Source organism: Aulonocara stuartgranti, assembly GCF_965226115.1.
Source record: "Aulonocara stuartgranti genome assembly, chromosome: 11".
NCBI lineage: Eukaryota > Metazoa > Chordata > Actinopteri > Cichliformes > Cichlidae > Aulonocara > Aulonocara stuartgranti.
In genome coordinates, this window is record NC_138947.1 from 32,576,990 (window position 1) to 32,596,050 (window position 19,061).

The 19,061-nt window shown below is 40.3% G+C and overlaps 2 protein-coding genes across 2 annotated transcripts; both read right to left on the minus strand.

The window, feature by feature from the left end:
- Positions 1-1,630: 1,630 nt before the first annotated feature.
- Positions 1,631-6,815, minus strand: LOC309717633 (polyadenylate-binding protein 1A). The gene is made up of 16 exons (XM_082552348.1): positions 6,504-6,815; positions 5,963-6,189; positions 5,568-5,761; positions 5,289-5,404; positions 4,770-4,909; positions 4,577-4,671; positions 4,314-4,451; positions 4,020-4,115; positions 3,659-3,931; positions 3,445-3,535; positions 3,219-3,341; positions 2,965-3,107; positions 2,582-2,666; positions 2,357-2,487; positions 2,125-2,215; positions 1,631-2,012 (listed from the first exon to the last, which is right to left on the minus strand). Exons 2-15 carry the CDS (start codon positions 6,153-6,155, stop codon positions 2,126-2,128), a joined length of 1,908 nt encoding a protein of 635 aa, XP_082408474.1. The 5' UTR covers positions 6,156-6,189; positions 6,504-6,815; the 3' UTR covers positions 1,631-2,012; position 2,125.
- Positions 6,816-7,744: 929 nt separating this feature from the next.
- LOC309717634 (14-3-3 protein zeta/delta-like) lies at positions 7,745-19,053 on the minus strand. Its single transcript, XM_082552349.1, has 6 exons — positions 18,928-19,053; positions 16,667-16,978; positions 10,335-10,458; positions 9,371-9,534; positions 9,066-9,161; positions 7,745-8,818 (listed from the first exon to the last, which is right to left on the minus strand). The coding sequence occupies exons 2-6, from the start codon at positions 16,967-16,969 to the stop codon at positions 8,765-8,767; spliced, it is 741 nt and encodes a 246-aa protein (XP_082408475.1). The 5' UTR covers positions 16,970-16,978; positions 18,928-19,053; the 3' UTR covers positions 7,745-8,764.
- Between the last annotated feature and the right edge of the window lie 8 nt (positions 19,054-19,061).

The following is a 19,061-nucleotide window of genomic DNA, read 5'->3' on the forward strand; positions in this document are numbered from 1 at the left end:
CTCTGAGAACTGAAGGCACATATAGCACCAATGGTGATTTACATGTATCTCTCAGTGAGGATGAAATGTATTTAATGAAAATCCTTCCTCTGTGAACCATAAACTGATATGAACACACACCATAAGCAGCAAAGCTGGATAATCCTATGAAATCCCAGTGGAACATTGTTTTGGGTCACCCATGTACTGGATTGGGTTTTGAAATATGTCCCACAGCTTAAAGCAAGGACTAAATCAGGCAAGTGTGAGGGGAGATGCAGAAAGAACCTAGAGCATCTATAAAGCCAGAAGCTGGGGTTATGTATAAAAGATATTTTAGTCCACTAGAGCAATCAGGCAGTAATCACCATGGTCCTGATAAAAACACAGATTCTAGGTAAAAAGGAATGTGTGAGGAGGTGAGATTAAAGCACTGTTCCAAAATTTTAGGAAAAATAAGCATTTGACTCACAACTACATCCAAAAGTGCACAAAAATGGAACATTGGATTGATAAAATGTTTTGCAGACATTCGAAGAAACAGGAACTCTTTTCTTACTGCTGCCTCATCTTCGTATATACGAAATCATACAAAAACCCTCTGCTGTGGTTGGAAAGTGTCAATGAGTAAGACAGAAGATGGGATACTACTATTAATAATTTTAACAGTTCACTAATTTGTAGTGTAGGAACATGAACACAGATTGTGAGGTAAGAAGAACTGTAGAAACTTCAAGACAGGATACAATAAACAGATGACAGCACACATACCCACTCAGGGGTTCAGCACTCTTCATCAGAATACCTATGGTGTCCCTGAAAGGTCAAATGCACTGCATTTAAAGGAAACACCACCAAATAGAAAAAACAAAAGTGACAAGCCAAAAGTGAACGGCTAATAGCAAACATGTACTAGAGTATAATATAAATCATGCGATTACAGCACACATTGCTGTGCACTTTTTCCTCTTTCACAAGTGTTCTCCGCTTCAGTGCAATGCTTCCCGTTTTGGTTCAGTCACATTGACGTCCCCCCAAACACACTTCTGTTTTGTGTTTTTACAGCGTTTTTCCATTTGCTGATGCTTCATTAAGCTGACCTTTCAAGGGCAACAAAATACACAGCAATTGGCTTCCACACATTACAAAACAAATAAGAGTACAACTGTTTGCTTTAAACTCTTATCCAACTCAATTGTTAAGAGCTGATGAGACACTTCCTCAAGCCTGCCCCACTATCAACCTTCAATGTTAAGTTCATATTTTTTTTTTTTTTAAATCAGTATTATCAGAATTTTAAAAGTGAAACATTTTTTTATTCCAGGAAAAAGTTTCTATGGAACAAAACAGGATCCAATCAGTCTGGATACTAATCAATTCAACACACTGTTTGTCCTTTTATTTAATAGTCAATTTTTCTGCATGTAGTCCAGCAGGCCCTTTTTTTTTAGCGAAACAAGCATGAGATCAAATGTATGATGACATAGTTCACAGAAAAGTGTGTAATCTGGAAACTGCTGCCTGAGAGCGACACCTGGTGGAGGAAAGCTGGCTGTGCTTTAAAATAGAACCAATACATTAAATCAACTCTTGACAGCAAATAATTATGTATGACCTGTAGCTGTTGACAACTGCAGTAATTTACTAAACAGAGAGCCCAAATTATTTATTGAGTTTATTACAGCCAGTAGTTTACGATACAAATCACCTTTCAAGATGCCCAGCTGCCACCTTCCTAAAGTGGGTGGATATTCTGAGCACTGACACAGTAAAATGACATAAAACAGAGGAATGCATTCAAATTTAATTATCTCAATTTTCTCTATTTTGCTATTTTTTTTTTCAACAAATTTTTGTTTATGATCAAGGTCTAGTCAAACCATCCCTAGACCTGGCAGAGTCAATCGTTTTCTTTTTTTTTTTTTTTTAAGAAATAATTTATCATTTTGCGATGTTTTCAGAGTTTTAGGTTTTTCAATGTTTAAGTTTTTTTTTCTTTTTCCATCGGTGAAGCAGGTTTCAAAATGCTCGATCTGCAAGAGAGAAAAACACAGGGCTCAAATACACATTTGCTTCTTCTCTTTAATATGATTTGCACACCAACAATTTATGAATGAACCTAAAATGTCTCTCCTGAGAACACACCTTAGACGCTGGGAACACCAGCAGGGGTGGAGGACTTCTGAGCAGCCTCCTTGGCCTGGTGGGCCTGGAGCACAGCAACAGCCTCATCCACCTGCAAAAGCATTACATTTATGAAACCAATTTATATGTTGCACTTCCCATTAAACATCAGTTATGAGGTGCATAGGCCATCTGTAGCAATTTAATCCTTTACGAAATACCACATTTATTAGAAATTACTTGTTTCACTAACCTTTGAGCGCAACGACTCAGGTGACTCAAGCATGTGAAGCAGCTCTGAGTTGTCAATCTCCAGCAGCATACCAGTGATCTTGCCAGCCAGGCTGGGGTGCATGTTCTGGATCAGAGGGAACAGACGCTCACCTAAAGGGGAGGACGAAGTCAACAATTAAATACCGAGTATAACGTGCCATGAGCATTTACACTTATTTCCTTATAATCTGAACTAATTATTTACCCAGCATCTGCTTCTGTTCCTGAGGTGGGGCTGCAGCCAGCATGGAGGCAGTTAGAGGCTCCTGTCCTTGGACATGGACTGCCGGCTGAAGGAGGAGGGGGGGGTTAATGACTACACAACCACACTTTTACCACTTGAAGCAGACCGTGAATTACAATGACCCATATTAGTCATGAATACTTGTATTACTTTTTGCTTATTAAGCAGCACATAACTGTGCCAGGTTCTAAAGTCTGAACCCCACTTGGGGAGAGGGGAAATAAAATTAATAATTATAAAAAAATTAATCAGTACAACTGCATTTAATGTTGAATATCCTGAAGGTGTACATTTAGAAAATTTGCAGCAATTATATTTATGAATTACATCCACTGATATCTTACCTGCTGCATGGTGACCTGTGGCTGGGAGGCCATGTGCTGCTGAGGGTTGCGCACACCAGCAGCATATTTGTACTGGGGCATGGCACGCACTGGGGCTGCGGCGGCTGAAGCATTGGCAGGGCGCTGGTTGAGCGCCTGTGTGGCTGCAATGACAACAGCAAGAGGAGCCTGATCAAAACTGCATCAACTCATCATCGGCTCGTGAGGAGACTAAATGCATCTGATTCCTGTCAAGTCAAAGATAAAATACTTACGCATACGCTGAGAAGCCATCATGCGTGGGACCTGGGTGTTGGTGGTGGCGGTTGCACGGATGGTGTTTAAGGCCTGAGGCCTGGGTGCTGTTGGGCGCATAGCATTGGGCATGTTCTGGAAGTCTAAAAGAAGGAAAGGGGGGATGGGGGGGAAGCAAACAGTCATTAGACTTTAGCTCTTTTTAAGTAAAGGCTGCATACGTATAATCTACATGTAATCACTTACGCTGAGGACGCACTCCTTGAGTAGCCCAACGGGGGCTGGGGCGCAGCTGGGCCAGCTGGTTGGCAGAGTAGTATGCAGCACGGTTCTGAGCCTGAGAAGAATCAAGCCATGTCATTAGTTACTGCTACTCCAAAAAACACAGCACACTGGTACAGTTGACCAAAACAGAGTTTTATGTCATGGAAAAGTACTAAATAGGGTGTTGTTGACTCACCTGAGGGATAGCCGCCATGAAATATCCTGAAGGTGGAGCAGGCTGGTATGGGTTAAGGACAGGGTTGGGCACAGCTCGAACAGTGGCCATCCTTTGCATGTACTGGTTGGTTAGATGAGCCTGACGCTCCTCTTTCCGCTGGGCAAGGGCCACATACAGTGGCTTTGTAGCCACAATACGCCCATTCATCTCTGTTACAGCTTTAGTGGCCTCTTCTGGAGAAGAGAAGCACACAAAGCCAAAGCCTTTGCTCCGTCCACCCTCCATCATCACCTAGGGAAACAAAAAAATAGGTTAGCATTTTGTCTAATTATTGCCTTGTTAATTTCACGATCACAAATAAACCCCTCAAAGCTTTTACCTTAGCACTTGTTATGGTGCCAAATGGGGAGAATTCTTTGCGCAGACGCTCGTCATCAAGGCCATCATCCAGGTTCTTCACATACAGATTGACACCCTGGTACATGGAAAATCACAATGAAACTGTTGGACGGTAGTTCAGCATTCCTGCTACTGTCCTTCAGGTTATGCTCCAACATCACAGCAATGAAATTAAATATTGCACCAATCAGACGCAAGATAGCTTTCCTTAAATTGTTCTTGTGACACAATGTGGTGCATGAAAGTGATCTAACCAAGAAATGGGCCAACAAACCTGATATCTGGTCATGCGATCCTGTTTCATCTGCTCAAATTTGCGTTTGAGCTCATTCTGCCGCTCCCCTTTCTTCTGTGCACGGCCCACATAGACTTGCCTGCCATTCAGTTCTTTACCGTTCATTTCATCTACAGCCTACAACAAAACAAAAGTCATGATTAGGTGTGGATTCAAAGAATAAACTACAGCAAGTGCCTTTTTCAAAGCCTCTGGAGATACCAAAAGTCCCCCGCCCCCCAAGAAAGAACAAAGCTGTTAACCTTCTGGGCATCTTCATGCCTCTCGAAGCTGACAAAGCCAAATCCCTTGGATTTGCCACTTTCATCAGTCATAACCCGGATGCTGAGGGCAGGCCCTACAAAACACAAGAGCTAATCAACACATAACACAGCAAATCATACTAACAGCATTTGTGATTATTAAAAGTGTGTCTCTGAAATCTTGCCATCTTACCATATTTGCTAAACAACTCCTTCAGCTTCTCATCATCCATGTCCTCGCCAAAGTTCTTGATATAAACGTTAGTGAACTCTCTGGCTCGTGCTCCAAGCTCAGCTTCCCTCTCTTTACGCGATTTGAATCGTCCAACAAATCTGTTAATAACATGACATACAAAATTTATTTTCTAACTTCATCAAAATATATTCTGATAAAGTTTAAATCAAATACAATGGGGTGAAAGTCCTCCTATGTTGGTAAAATGAGCGTCAGACATTGAAGAGAGCATTTTGGGAAAACAACATACAGCTTATGTAATAAGGAGTGATAACTCTAGAGCTACTGCGATATGTGAACTTCACTGCTTCAAACCAAAATGTAATAAATCCTATCAGCTCAGTTCCCTCACGATTTAAAACTAAGCTCTATAACAACAAAGTACATTAGGCAAAACAGGAGAACAAGATGCAGTCACACACAAACTTTGATCACACTCCTTCAAACACAGACTTGTACAACAGTAGGCACACTTACACTTTTCTGTCATTGAGCAACATGCCGTTCATTTTCTCAATGGCCCGTTCAGCAGCTTCATGGGTCTCAAAGTGCACAAAGCCGTAACCCTTTGAGCCATTTTCATCACAAACCACCTTGGAGAAGGAAGATTTTAGGAGGTCAAAACCATTCACAAACAACATGCATTCCACACAATTGAAACTCTACAGGCTTTAAACGGTCCAATCATTAGTCATGCTAATTAGTTGATTTCATATACAAAACACAGCCAGAAGAAATGGCACCACAGGATGATACCTTGCAGGACAGGATGTTTCCAAATGCAGAGAATGTATCATACAAGGCCTTGTTATCGATGGATTTGTCCAGATTCTTGATGAAGATGTTTCCCACCCCACTCTTCCTCAGTGAGGGGTCACGCTGAGACCACATGATACGGAGAGGCCTGCCTTTTATTACATCAAAGTTCATGGTGTCCAAAGCTCTTTCGGCTAAAACAAATAAACAAATATGTTGCACTTACTTCCATTTTCTTCGTAATTTAATTATTCTAGTAGTATGGCATGTTGATAATTTAATAAAGCACATGTTTAAAATTAAAGATAAAACGAGGTAGCACGGTACATGTTCAAAATGGAGTCTGTCAGTACCACATTTCCTTACATGCTCTACATAGATCGCGGTAAACTTACCGTCAGCTGGCTGTTGGAAGTTCACATAGGCATAGCCTAGGGAGCGACGGGTGATCATGTCTCTGCATACTCTAATGGAGAGGATGGGTCCAGCCGGGCTGAATTTCTCGTATAGCATGGCTTCGGTAACGTCTGGGTGCAGGTCTCCCACATACAGGGAGGCCATCGGGTAGCTAGGCGCGCTGGGATTCATGGCTGGCGAAGCGTGTTCTCAGGCTACGTCTCAACTGCAAGTTCGATATTTTGAGGACAATCGTCAACCAAAATTAGCCTTTTAAGATTTGAGAGATTATTTATATCCGTCTCTACACCAATGCAGGCAGTTATCGCTTAACCGTTAACAACGTGGGCTAGTTAGCGTGATTAGCAAAATGTCGGAGCGTGGCCTAACCGATGTGACTGGCCCAAATTGAAATTTCAATTTTCGCAATCACTTACAGCACTCAAATTTCGGTAGCTTGCAAAACAAATGTTATAATTAACACGTATGCCTGAAAGGACAACTGACTTCAACGTAAAAAACAAGTAGTTAACAATATACCTGGCTAAAGTTAATCGCCCACGCTTTCAACAATGAGGCTAACAGCTTAGCTTGCTAACGTTCTTCTCGTTCCGTCTTTCTTTCTTATCCGTTGGCAGCGTCTTCTTCGCGTTGCTTGAGTTGGCAAATCAAATCCTGCTTCACCGATTTTTGTTTTTCTTATAAAAATATGTCTGCGTGTGCTCTCTAGCTTTTGGTTTGTTTCATAATAAAATGTGTGCCGAGACTAGCCCCAGAGCACACCCTACGCAGACGGATTACAGGATTGAAAGAAAGGTCGGCGGAGGTTGTTTCCCTGTTCCACTCGAAACCACGGCGCGTTTGCTACCAATGCTTGACGTCACACATCTCGCGATATTTGAACTCTATATTTAATTTACAATTAAAAATCTGACGCATAATCTGTCTCATAAACGTTTAAGATTTACTGTTTTCTACACCTTACGAGGCTTATATGTTCAGTTATGTCTTCAACATTGTATTCTAATTGGCGTGTATTCACGAATTTCTTGTGATTATTCGCCTATAAAAGCGAGGGGAAAAGGAACAACAAGGGCATACTTGTGGTGGCAAAGCACAGACCACGGACGCTTGGGGCAGAGACTACCTGGTGTCCTAAACAACGCTACTTCCATCACGTTTCGGTCAGCCATTGCCTTTTCTGATTACTGGGACGAAGTCCTGGAAAACTAAAGACATTATCTAAAATATAAAGCGTTATCCTTCACATGCAGTGAACATGTAACCTTTGTCACACTACAAGGAAGATAAGCTGAGGGAAACGTCTGCAGGAACACTCCCGTGTCATTTATTGCACTCGTGTTCACTGGAGGGTTGGTTCTGAAAGATGCGGCAGCAACTCAGCATTTCTCTGACATGGTTGTGCTCTGGGCGCTCACAGCTAAGGTAGTGAAGCAGCAGACACACCCAAGGAGCCGAGCAGCACAAATTTTTCGTTTTTCCTTTTTCTAGATTTTCAAGTATTTTCAGCTAAACAACACGTGTACTTCTAAATCCCATCAAATAGCTTTCAGATGTGTATAAGGCGTTTTAGTGTTTGAATTTCTCCATCTCCAATTTCCAGATGTGGTCTGTGTTGTAGAGTAGTTATTTACCGGTATTTGTAACTAATCCATTATATTAGATTCTGCATGTCGTTTATATTGCTGCGTGGAAAAAAAGGTGGGTATAGTGGTAACTTGTAACACAAATCCCACCAATGTAGCAATGAAATGGACACATTAAACTTAATTATTTTTTTTATTCCACTTACATGAAATTACACATTTCCCCCAAAAATTACAGTTATGCTTGGGTGTCCTGTAAGAAAATTCCAAAGACAGACAAAGCTAACCAACCCAACAACAACCTTCTTTACTCCTCCAAAAACTACTTCTTACCACCATGCAGTTCAGGCAAGTACTGAGAAAAAGGAAAAAACAAAACAAAATGTCTTAATTTGAAAAAGCATTAATTAGATACGCAGATGGATCTTTTTCTTTTTTTTCCTTTTTTCTTTTTTTTTTTTTAAACTGCCGTGCCAATACAAAACAAAAACAATACAAGCTTGTGTGCTCGTGCTCTTTTGTTCTTCAAAGTTTTCTATACCTCATAACTGATGCATAAAAATACAAGAGCAGTCTACTAAAAACAAACAAAAAAGATAGTAAGAGTAGAAAGTTGAGCAACAGTATGTAGAATGTAACCTTGTCTTCCAACTAAATCTTGGCTTCCTTCTCCCAATCACATCTTCACTGTCTTTACCTCTGCTGTTATTCCCCTTGCCATGTACAAACTCAGTTGTTGTCACCTCAAATATAAGGAGGCAGCTCCTGTTTTTGTCAAGCACAAATGTGTCAAAGGATGGTCAAAAACAGCACCGTTAATGAGTAGTACAGCACATACAGCTTAAATATTTTCTTACTTCTACAAACTTAACCTGCTGCATGTTTCATGAGTTTAAGAAACTGCCCTTTCACCCAGCACCTTAATAATGCAACACCCAAAAACATCTAAACCCAAACACTTTTACCCTCCCACCACACCACTTGAATTCCCCTCCCCTTTCCCCACAGTTACTACAAAAAGAAGGAATAGTAAACCGATGGGAATGAGATGAGTACTGAGAGACCTTAGATAGAAAAAAAGATGGAAAGAGTTGGATGACAATGATCAAAATTAGGTGGTCTCAGTGTTGATGATCATGATGAAGATGAGCCAGGACAATGGCAGGACAACAGGGATGACTACGGGGGTCTGGCTCAATCTCTTGGCTCTGAATCCTCGCCTTCAACCTGGTTGTCCGAGGTCCACAGCTGTGGAAAGAGAAGGAGCAGTAAGTGGGAAGAAAGGAATTAATGACCCGGCAGAGGAAAGGCAAACATGCAAGGACAGCAAAAATCATTAACATCTAATCTTAAAGGAATGTTAAAATACAGACCTATGTTAAATAACTTATTTGGGACTACCAGAGCTGACCACAAAGTTTTAGTCTGAGTCAGGTAAATCATTTTGTGAAGAAAAATGTCATTTCAGTAGTAAGATTTAAGAAATGTAACTTACCGTCAAGTTATCTCTCAATAGCTGCATGATTAGTGTGCTGTCTTTGTATGAGTCTTCACTCAGGGTGTCAAGCTCTGCAATGGCGTCGTCAAAGGCCTACAGGGTTCAAAAACACAGTTCGGTGAGATTTCGATAGCCTAAAACAAGCTGTTGTGTTTGTGTACACAGGTTTTAGCTGTCATTTGTATTTAACAGCAAATTTACACTTGAGTCCTCAAAGATTGATAGCAGAGAAATAACATTACAGTTAGCACTTTAAAATCTTCAGAAATGTAAACAGAAGCTATGTGGAGTAATGAGTTTACCTGCTTGGCGAGCTTGCAGGCTTCTTCAGGTATGTTGAGGATCTCATAGTAGAAAACGGAGAAGTTAAGGGCAAGACCAAGACGGATTGGGTGTGTGGGCTGCATTTCACTTTTGCTGATATCAAAGGCGGCTTGGTAGGCTTCCTGTGAATTTGAAATGATGCCTGAAAGAGAAAGGAAAGGGCAGTGGAGCTGCGTTTTCAAACTATTTACCACAGATGTCCTGTCCTGTTCACACACACATCTGACTGGTCTAACCCATGGGGACCTGCACAGACTTCCATTATGCATTTTAAAAAGAACAGAACTTAATATAAAACTAGACTGTATAAAAGTATAAAATACAATTTTCAGCCATGTTCCCAGTATTAGTAGAGTTTAGTAACTTTAAAGAGACCATCAAAGAGGGAATGCATCGGTCTCATTTGTAGACACTGGCATGCTTTCTTTCCCCCAACCATCTGGGTCAAAAAAAAAAAAAAAAGTAGGAAATCCCTGAAAGGACCATAATGATTTGATCCCAAGAAAAATATTCAAGTAATCCAAGCTGGTCACTGTAGACCAAATAAAAGGTATTGTATGTAAAAAAAAATAAAAATAAAAGAACCTATGCTTCAATGTAATCTTTTTCAAAGTTTTCTAAAAACTGACAGCAACTACCAAAGATCTTTTAGCCCTTAGTACATTCATCCTACCTCTTACTCAAGGAGGACATTTTGACACTTCAGAATCAGAATCTCTATTGTCATTGTAACAAGTCAACAAAATAAAGTGCAGTCCCTGTGGTGTTAAGAGAAAAAGGTTTAAATATAATTACAAAAGAATAGTATAAAGAAAAGAGCACAGTCATTCAGTACACTCCGATACTTTCACAAGTTAACTGATATCTTATCTAATATGTATATTTCAGTTTATCTCAGTCAGCCAAAGATCTAAACCATCACCATACTGAAATGGAGCTTACCTTTCTTGGTGTCTCCTGTAGCCACCTCCGCTAGGTAGCGATAGTAATCGCCTTTCATTTTCAAGTAAAAGACTTTACTCTCTGCTGCTGTAGCGTTTGGAATAAGATACTTGTCCAAGAGACCCTGTTTGAAAACAAAAACAGACAGCAAAGTTTTAGAAAACAATGGACTAAGATATTTAATATAATAGGCAAGGCAAGTTTATTTATATAGCACAATTCAACAACAAGGTGATTCAAAGTGCATATAAAACATGTTCTCTAATATATGTAAGTAGGGCTGTTCGATATAACGATATATATCGGACGACGATATAAAACGTCTATTGTTTCATTTTCCGCTATCGTTTGTTTCGTGGTGTCGCAAAATAATCTGTTTACGGCAATATTTTTTCATCGTTTTGATGGTCACTGTAGTGGCTATATTAATTTCTTAAAGTTCTCTCTTTCTCTTATGTTTAATATAACCACAATACGGACGGACAAGCAACTGTTTTTATGCGTTGTCGTTAGCAACAACGACGGTAAAACCATCACGTGGCGCCGCCGTCCGCTTGTTTATTTTCCACAAACCTTTCACAATAAAGCTCAAGATTCTGTTGAGACTTTTCAAAATAAATTGAATCACGTGAAACAGTATGCAGTGTTTACAGATGAGAAGCAAAGAAAGAGCCATCAGGTGCCAAAAAATAAACCTTAGACTCAAATGTTAGAACAGGCTTTTCCCCGCAGCACGCCGTGTAATAAATACTCAAAGAAAATTGCGGCCATTACAACTTATGTCTAAAAATGTATAGTTTCACGCATCGGTTGAAACACTCGACTCCAGGTACACAACGCCCAGCTGAAAACACTTCACGCAAGTCGAGCTGCCCGAGATTCACAGAATTTACAGAAAATGTTACATTTTTGTCATTTATATCGTTGTCAGGACGATAGACATCTTATACCGGGATATGACATTTTGGTCATATTGCACAGCCCTATATGCAAGCACGTTTTACAACATTGAAGCCAAAACGGCAGCAGTCATCTGTGACCTTTATTGTAAATGTATGCATAATGCATTGACAAAAAACGGTATTCTTACATCACGTGCTGTTAATATTCAATTTCTACTCATCACTTGTTTCCTGAGCCTACAGGAGAAGCTAAAGGCATTTCTGCCTAGTCCAATTAAAAACAAAAACGTGGACAGGCTGAATGGACAAGTGTGGAGTAAAGATGTTGAGATGGGAAATTTGTGGCAGAGGAAAAAAGAGGGCGTGGATGAAAAGCAACAGGGGTGAAGGAAGAGGAGAAAGCCAGGCTGCTGAACTCCTGATGAGCTTTTGCTTAGAAGTAGGTCACTCAGAACCCAGCTCGGCTCTTCACCACACAAGGATGCACCACTTGGTACCCTAGTTCTGAGGGTAACATGAATACTAGCAGGCAGGGAACAGAATACCTTTCTTTAGTGGGAGTGTGCCTTGGTAATGTGCTATATTAAAGAGCAATGAAACGATATCAAACATTAACGGTAAATGGACTGATTCTTATATAGCACTTTTCTACTCTCCCGGAGTACTCAAAGCGCCTGTATACAACGATGAATGAATACTTTAATTTTAATGTAGTTTCCATCTGGCCATTTGCACTTCTCACAAGAGCTGTGCAATAAAGAGATTACAGATGGCAAAGCAGAATTGTTCCTTGTAGCATTGGTGACCAAATGTTAAACCTCCATTAAAATAACATCTTGATTTGTATGTTTTCACAGGTCTTAAATATGACCTCCAAAAACATGATGAGCTGAGTTTTGTTCCTTAGGAAAAATAAATGTTGCAAGATGGAAATACATTACAAAAATGGTCTAAAAGCATTTTGTGAGTGCTGTTACACTGATGTGACTGAACAGAGAAGCCCTCTGGGATGTCAATGTAGGTCTGGGCCACTGGCAAGGCTAAAATCAAAACTACAACCATGGCATGATGGGGAGTAAATAAAACAAACAAACAAACCCAATAACAACGTAGCAGCAACTCTGCTTTCATTACATTTTTATCTTAAGTTCTATCCCCAAGTTAAGAACAGAGAGTTATTACTAAAATATGGAATAACTTAATATTTCTAAACATGACAGTAATGCACAAACTATGTCTGCATGGAGATTCCTTCCAGTTAACACGTGGTTCCTCATCTTATTCATGCCAGTGAGAGTGAGCATCAGGGTGTGTGCACACGTGTTTGTGCAGGCACCATGAGGCAGGAGCACTCACTGCTACAATTATATTATGTAACAAGTACTAACATCACATTGCTTAAAACCAACCTTAAAAGAAGAAATTAAGTGAAATATTTTGCATCCTCAGTAATGTTTGCACTGTCTGTGACAACAGCTTTTTTTGTCCTGCTACTAAGAACAGGAATAAACATGTCTTTAGACTGGGCCAGATGAAAGCTCACACAAACTAGTCCACTTAAAGTACGCACTGCTGGTGCACTTGTCCCACACCCCTTATGTGCCCATTTGGCTCTCTCTTTCAGTCCCCATAAGGCTTTTTGGCGGAAGTGGAGAGCAGTGAGCCAGAACATTTGTAGCTCAGCCTCTGTCATTATAGGATTAGGGCTCAATGAGTCACCGGGCAGATAATGCGCAGGGAAAGGGATGAACAGAAGCAGAGCTCCGACAGATGGATAGAGTACTTAATATGTTTGCAAAAATTATAAAAATAGTTAACACAAAAACAAGTGGCTAAGATCAGTAGAAAAAGTAAACTATTAGTGGAGTTAACAAATGCATCTTTTTCAAAAATACAAATACTTCATCTGGTAACAGAATGTAGATGCAGCAAGCTGATCAAGCCAAAAGAAAGATGAGGGCTTTGTAACCCTCCAAACAGATAACCATGTGTGCATTTATATTCCCAGTAGGGACATGCACAATTAGTCAACTAATCATTAGCGTTTTTCAAGCATTCATGCTACTGTGAATGCATTCACAGTATTGTTCTTCTAATCTTTATTATTATTTTAAAATTTTATTATCTATTCCGTATGTTTTTTAGACTCCTGGTAGAGTGGGAGGAGGGGGGAAATTTATCTTAAAATCTTTTCTTAAAACTGCTGCTGTGTCCACAGCGTTTGCTCTACAGATATGATTTTACACTCAAAACGTAGCCATCGCTGCCCTCTTTCATCCAATGTGTTTATTATTGTAATAGGTGTTATGGTTCTTTCATAAATGTCACCAATGCTCAGCCTCTTCCCTCCAACTCTTTCAGGGTCAGAATTTTGTCAATACGACTTGTACTTTTCATTTGGGAAGGATTTGTTTCGGGCTGACTTTTCTGTTTATTTTAAGCAGCAGAAGTGAGGCGCATGTCTGTGTGCGTGTGTATGGAGCCATTGGGTGCAGTCACTATAGCAACCAGGCTCACACCTGCCTGCTTAACTAGCTCTGTCTCTCACTCTGCCAAGATTCATCTTAAACACTTCTCTTTCAACTGCTGCTGTGTCCACAGTGTTTGCTCTACAGCCATCATTTTACCCTCAAAATGTAGCCATTGTTGTTCTCTTTCCAACAGCGTGTCTTTCAAAGCTCAGAGTTGTAAACTTTTTAAACTGTGTGGAGCCAAGTGGAGGGATCACATTTTAGTCATTCAGTGATTCAAAGAATATGAACTTTTAATATTCATTCAGATGTTTTCGGACTCTAAATTTTATTTTGTTATTACTCATCTTTTTCTAATTTACATTTTAAACATGTTCAGCTATTTTCCAACTTCTTCTGTCTGAACATCAGCTTTCGAAAGTTTTGCACTTTTGTTTTCAGGTTAAAAATTCTGTATTTTCCAGCTCATTCAACATTTTTAACTTAACATTCAGCAATTAATTCATTTCAGTGAATACATTCAGATTTCAGCATTCACACTGCAGTTTCTTCAGAAAATGCACTTTCTAGTTACTATTGTCACTAGCTGGTACCAGATGTAATAGTTGTTTAATCTAATTGTCTTACATTTTACTTTCTAACCACTGCCGGTGAATAGCGTGTCCTAATGTTATGCAAACATCTGTCACCAGATCAAGCGTAGTTGGTAAGAAACGCCAAAAAAACATTTATCTTGGCCTGATTTTTTTGTTAACACCATTACTGTTAGTTCTTTTAAAGACAAAAAAAAAAAAAGATCAGAGAGACAAGCAGCATAACTGAGCGTTATTTGAGAGGTGGATGTGCTTTCCCTTCTTTATAGGATGAGGAGTTCAGTCACTCGGGAGGGGCTCAGAAGAGAGCCATTCCTCCTCCACATCGAAAGGAGCTAGCTGAGGTGGACAGGTGCTGTCCTACCCAAAGGAGCCCCGAGGGTACATGAGTGCATGATTGCAAGGTGCCTCACAGTTGGGCAGCATGACTCATTACTGAAGAATGTGACTAACGTTTTAAAAAAGCCTTTGCTTGGAGTTTTTTTTGTAGTTGAACGGTTCTTAAATTTAACCTGAAATCTGAGTGTTTTTGTTTTTAAATAGCCAGTTACTTGATTTTTTTTTTTTGCCTCATTTAGTTGACAAAGAAATTAGTCGCCAGGAACATCCCTAATTCCCAGCATGCTAAACTTGGAATCTCGAGTTTACTTCAACTGGACAGTCCAAAGTAGAGACTCAAGTTGTCCCTGGTAACTAAAGATAAAGGGCCTTTCTCAATATGCGTACTTGCCTTCTCGTGTACTTGTGATACGTCATCAGTCGGAGACCAAGTACTGTTCCAATTCGAAGTACGCATCAAGCCGAGAACGCGAAAAAGTCCCGGATGTGTTCTCGCTCCGCCCGTTTTATCGAGCATGCATCGGTGGTGACTTGTGTGGACTTGGTACAGCTAAATATCCCAGAATGCATTTCGTCCAAAACTCAAACGCGGCAATGGCGGACAAGCGGGGCTAAAAACTTTTAAATATTACTCTTTCTGGGTCACAAAATAAACTATTAAGTTCTTTTCAAGCGAGAATGTAGCTGTGTAAACTTCAAATATATGCTCGATTTATCAAGATATCATATATTTCCAAACGCGCTCCGACGTTTTCGGAGACATCTGTGACCCGCCAGCTCCATAGCAGACAGCGAGGTCGAGGATTATTACAGCCGGCAAGAACAGCGGACTCCCGGCACATCGTTTTCAACCCCCTCGCGGTCTCTTCGCTACTCAGGTTTAACAAACCCCAAGTAGCTGTCTATTGTATTGAGTGTCCACTAAAATAAAAATAAAAGCGTTCTAACATCTCACCTGCTTGTTTTTATTAAGGTATGTACACGTATGTACATGTACACTATTTTTATTAAGATGTGGCTGTGGCTCAGGAGGTAGAGTGGGTCTTCCACCAATTGAAATGATCAGTGGCTTGATCACTGGCTCCTCTGTTCTGCATATCAAAGTATCCTTGGGTAAGACCCTGAACCCCAAGTTTTCCCTTATGCATCCATTGGAGTGTTAATGCTAGAAGGCGCTTTAGTGTATAAAAATGTACTTGTATGTGTGTAAATGTGTAAGTGATTTGGTGAAGTTTGTAATAGAAAGTGCTTTCATTAATCAATTAAAAAAATGGAGAGAAGTGTGCTGTATAAGTACTAGTCTTAAAGATACGCGCTCTTTCCATTACAATCTTTGTAATATTTACAGAATACTTCTGTAATCATATTTTTGGGCATCAAGATAAACACCCTTTCCACAATGGTACAAAAGTAAAAATACAGCAAAGCTGACTTTGCCAAGAGGACAAGTAAAGTATGTTAGGATATTCAAATGAGAAGATGCTGATAGACTCATTACATACATCAGTAAGGTCAAATGCAAACCACTATTGCCGAGATGATCTTTAACAATAACTCAATTATGTTCTAGCATTGAGGTCACAGCAAGGATGGTGTACTGTTAGACTGAATTATTTCTATTACACCCCCCCCCCCCCCCAACCTGGGGAACACAGTTCATGCTAATCTTTAAGCAAATTCCCATTATTTTTCCTGTGCCTTTGGTGGAATATTTCTGTGGAAAATCACCACAGCCTCAACAACTTTAAAGATTTCAGCAACATATTAAAAGTATATGTGTAACAAATTTTCATGACTTTGAGTTTATCATTTCAAAGGTTCTCTTGACCCTCTGCATCTCCTCCATCCATTAGTCTGTTGTGAGGCCTTTCTGCTCATCACTACTAGCTTCAGCTTCAATAGCCCATTTCCTAGTACCACACCATCCACCATCCCTCCACTGCAAATGTCCAAACAATCTCAGCCATGTCTCTTAACCCCCCCAATCTAAAAGAAAAAATAATGAATTAATAATAAATGAATCTCACCAGGACATCATGGCAGATTTCTTTCAGCTCAGTCTCAATCTTCTCCCGGTAGTCCTTGGCTAAGGCTACCTTCTTTTCAGAGCCCTCGGTCTTCTGCTCAATGCTGGAGACCACGCGCCACGAGGACCGACGGGCACCCACCACATTCTTGTATGCCACTGACAACAGGTTGCGCTCCTCGTTTGACAGCTCCAGGCCTTCCTCTGTCACAGACTTCATCAGAGCAGCCATGTCATCATAACGCTCAGCCTGCTCGGCCAGCTTGGCCTTTTGCACCAGTTCCTTCTGAGGTGCCTCAGACATGACTGTTCACTGGAGAATGGGGAACATAGAAAAGGTTGAAATCAGTTAAGTTAAAAAGTAGTATGACAACTCTTCTGTTCCACCAGCAGATACAATTTTTCATTTCAGGGTCATTTAATGCGTCAAAGTGGAAATACAATAATGAATGTGGGTCCTAAAAAAACAAACAAAAAAAAAAAACTGCACACATCACCTAACACGTTTAATTGAGTTTCCCCCCCGTCTTTCAGTACCTTTACAAGGAACAACAATGATGCATACCGTGGAAGTTTTTCCTGTCATTTGAAGGATTTATTTATAGTCATAAAGAAAGACTGTGACCGACTGAAAAAAACTGAGATATTTCTGTTTAAGGGATATCTGTGCTTAAATAAGACCAGTAAACAAAGCTGTAGATCTATTTAATTAATATGCCAACAAAGCCTGCACAGCAACACTACAAGTAGCCACCTAAGCATCTTGTACAGTATTAGCCCTGCAAGTTACAGGGCAATGTGAGATCCTGTAGACTTGTAACAGAAGAACTGTGGAATACCAGCTAGAGTTTACAGCCTAAAGCACTATGTAGACTATGCACACATCAACACATAGGAATTGTCATTACTATGTCAATAGCTTACATCCGATTGACCTATCAAAAACAGCCAGTGGGTTTACACAAAAATCAATCCCTTTTTTCCATTCCAGTACATGTAGTGTAGTGTGTTGTGTTCAGATCCATCCTAACATACAGAAAATAATGCATTTCTTTTTTCAGTTCCAATCTTTGGCCAAATAAGCTAGGAAATTTTAAAAGTTATTGTAACCGTCATGTTATCCGTAAGTAAACAACTTCTTATAACCGTAAGAGCATAAGTGTGTGAACAAGGAAGTCGATCTTTGCCCGTCAGTGTACCCCTCGCCTAGGAGCAGAATGCACCATGTTAATATGCATCGACTTTAATCAGCAAATAGATGTGCAGAAGGGATGATAAGAATAATATAATGCCAAGAGAATTTAGTGGACACCGTACGGACAAAAATAAGAACTCAATCCTGTATTGCTGGCTCGCCTCTCTGTTCCTCCGGTACACACACCACACCCTTCCCTGTACCTGTGGCTTGCCCAAAAAGCGGAAGCTAAAGTGCGCAAAGTAAAGCGTGCTTGGACACATTATACTGGCATTAAAGTCACTATTGTAGTCGATACTGACCCAAAAGCGCTTCTCGCAAACTCAAACACACAATCTCACCGTAGAAACGCAATTCAGTGAATGAAAAAAACAACCGCTACATTCAGGCCCGCGTGACTCGTTTCAAGTATGGCCCCGTCTATTTCCTGAAAGAGTAACGCCAAGCAAAAGTCTTGCATAAACGTGACTACTTCATAGGTAGCCCGTCATGCTCACAATTTCAAATAAAATATCTACACACAATGTTAACTACAAGAATACAAGGAAAAACAGGAGACAGCTGAGTAGGCGCGACGCCTTTAAAAAGGTGTGTATCGCAGTTGAACTAAGCTAGCTGCTCGCCTGGTGGCACACAAGAAAATACATTTCAATTAACCTCGTTTTTCCTTTCAACACTAGGCACCTAATTGTAAAAACTTTCAATTTAAGATGACAAGCATCATACCGCTTAATTAATAAATCGCTAAATACCCTCGTTTTAAACAAAATGTGCCGTTTGTATGAGTGCCAAAATTTCAGAGCTTCAATTATTCGACAGACACGCCTTCTCCGTCTGCCATTTCCTTTTGAAACCAGACATTAGCCATATCCCACAATGTAACGTTAGCTAAGCTAGCCATGCCATTGTTCTTTAGATTGATGAGCGTCGCCGGAAGACGCAACCCTGCTACCAACTGGAGACAATGAATCTCTATAGCTAGTCTGATTAATGAAAAGTCAGAAGACCTTAAGATGATACATACGAGTTTCAAAATGCACTTTAAAAAGCTGCAAGTCATTTCATACCTGAGTATTGGCAGATGTCAGTGTTACCAAGCCACAGCTGATTCTCTCAGCCGCCCGACTGAATGCAGTCCACGGGGTTTCCTTCCAATCACATCAGTCCAAGGCACTGCCGGAGAAAAGGAGGGCTGACGTCA

What these genes read in the sequence shown, in the direction of transcription:
- LOC309717633 (XM_082552348.1), bottom strand. Translation starts at nt 6,155, where the DNA reads ATGAATCCCAGCGCGCCTAGCTACCCGATGGCCTCCCTGTATGTGGGA. An exon ending in GGCATGAAGATGCCCAGAAG is followed by an intron (nt 4,452 to 4,576) that starts GTTAACAGCTTT and finishes GTTTTGTTGTAG; the next exon opens with GCTGTAGATGAAATGAACGG. An exon ending in GCACCATAACAAGTGCTAAG is followed by an intron (nt 3,932 to 4,019) that starts GTAAAAGCTTTG and finishes TTGTTTCCCTAG; the next exon opens with GTGATGATGGAGGGTGGACG.
- LOC309717634 (XM_082552349.1), bottom strand. Translation starts at nt 16,969, where the DNA reads ATGTCTGAGGCACCTCAGAAGGAACTGGTGCAAAAGGCCAAGCTGGCC. An exon ending in AAATCTGCCATGATGTCCTG is followed by an intron (nt 10,459 to 16,666) that starts GTGAGATTCATT and finishes GTTTTCAAACAG; the next exon opens with GGTCTCTTGGACAAGTATCT. An exon ending in TATTGAGAGATAACTTGACG is followed by an intron (nt 8,819 to 9,065) that starts GTAAGTTACATT and finishes CTCTTTCCACAG; the next exon opens with CTGTGGACCTCGGACAACCA.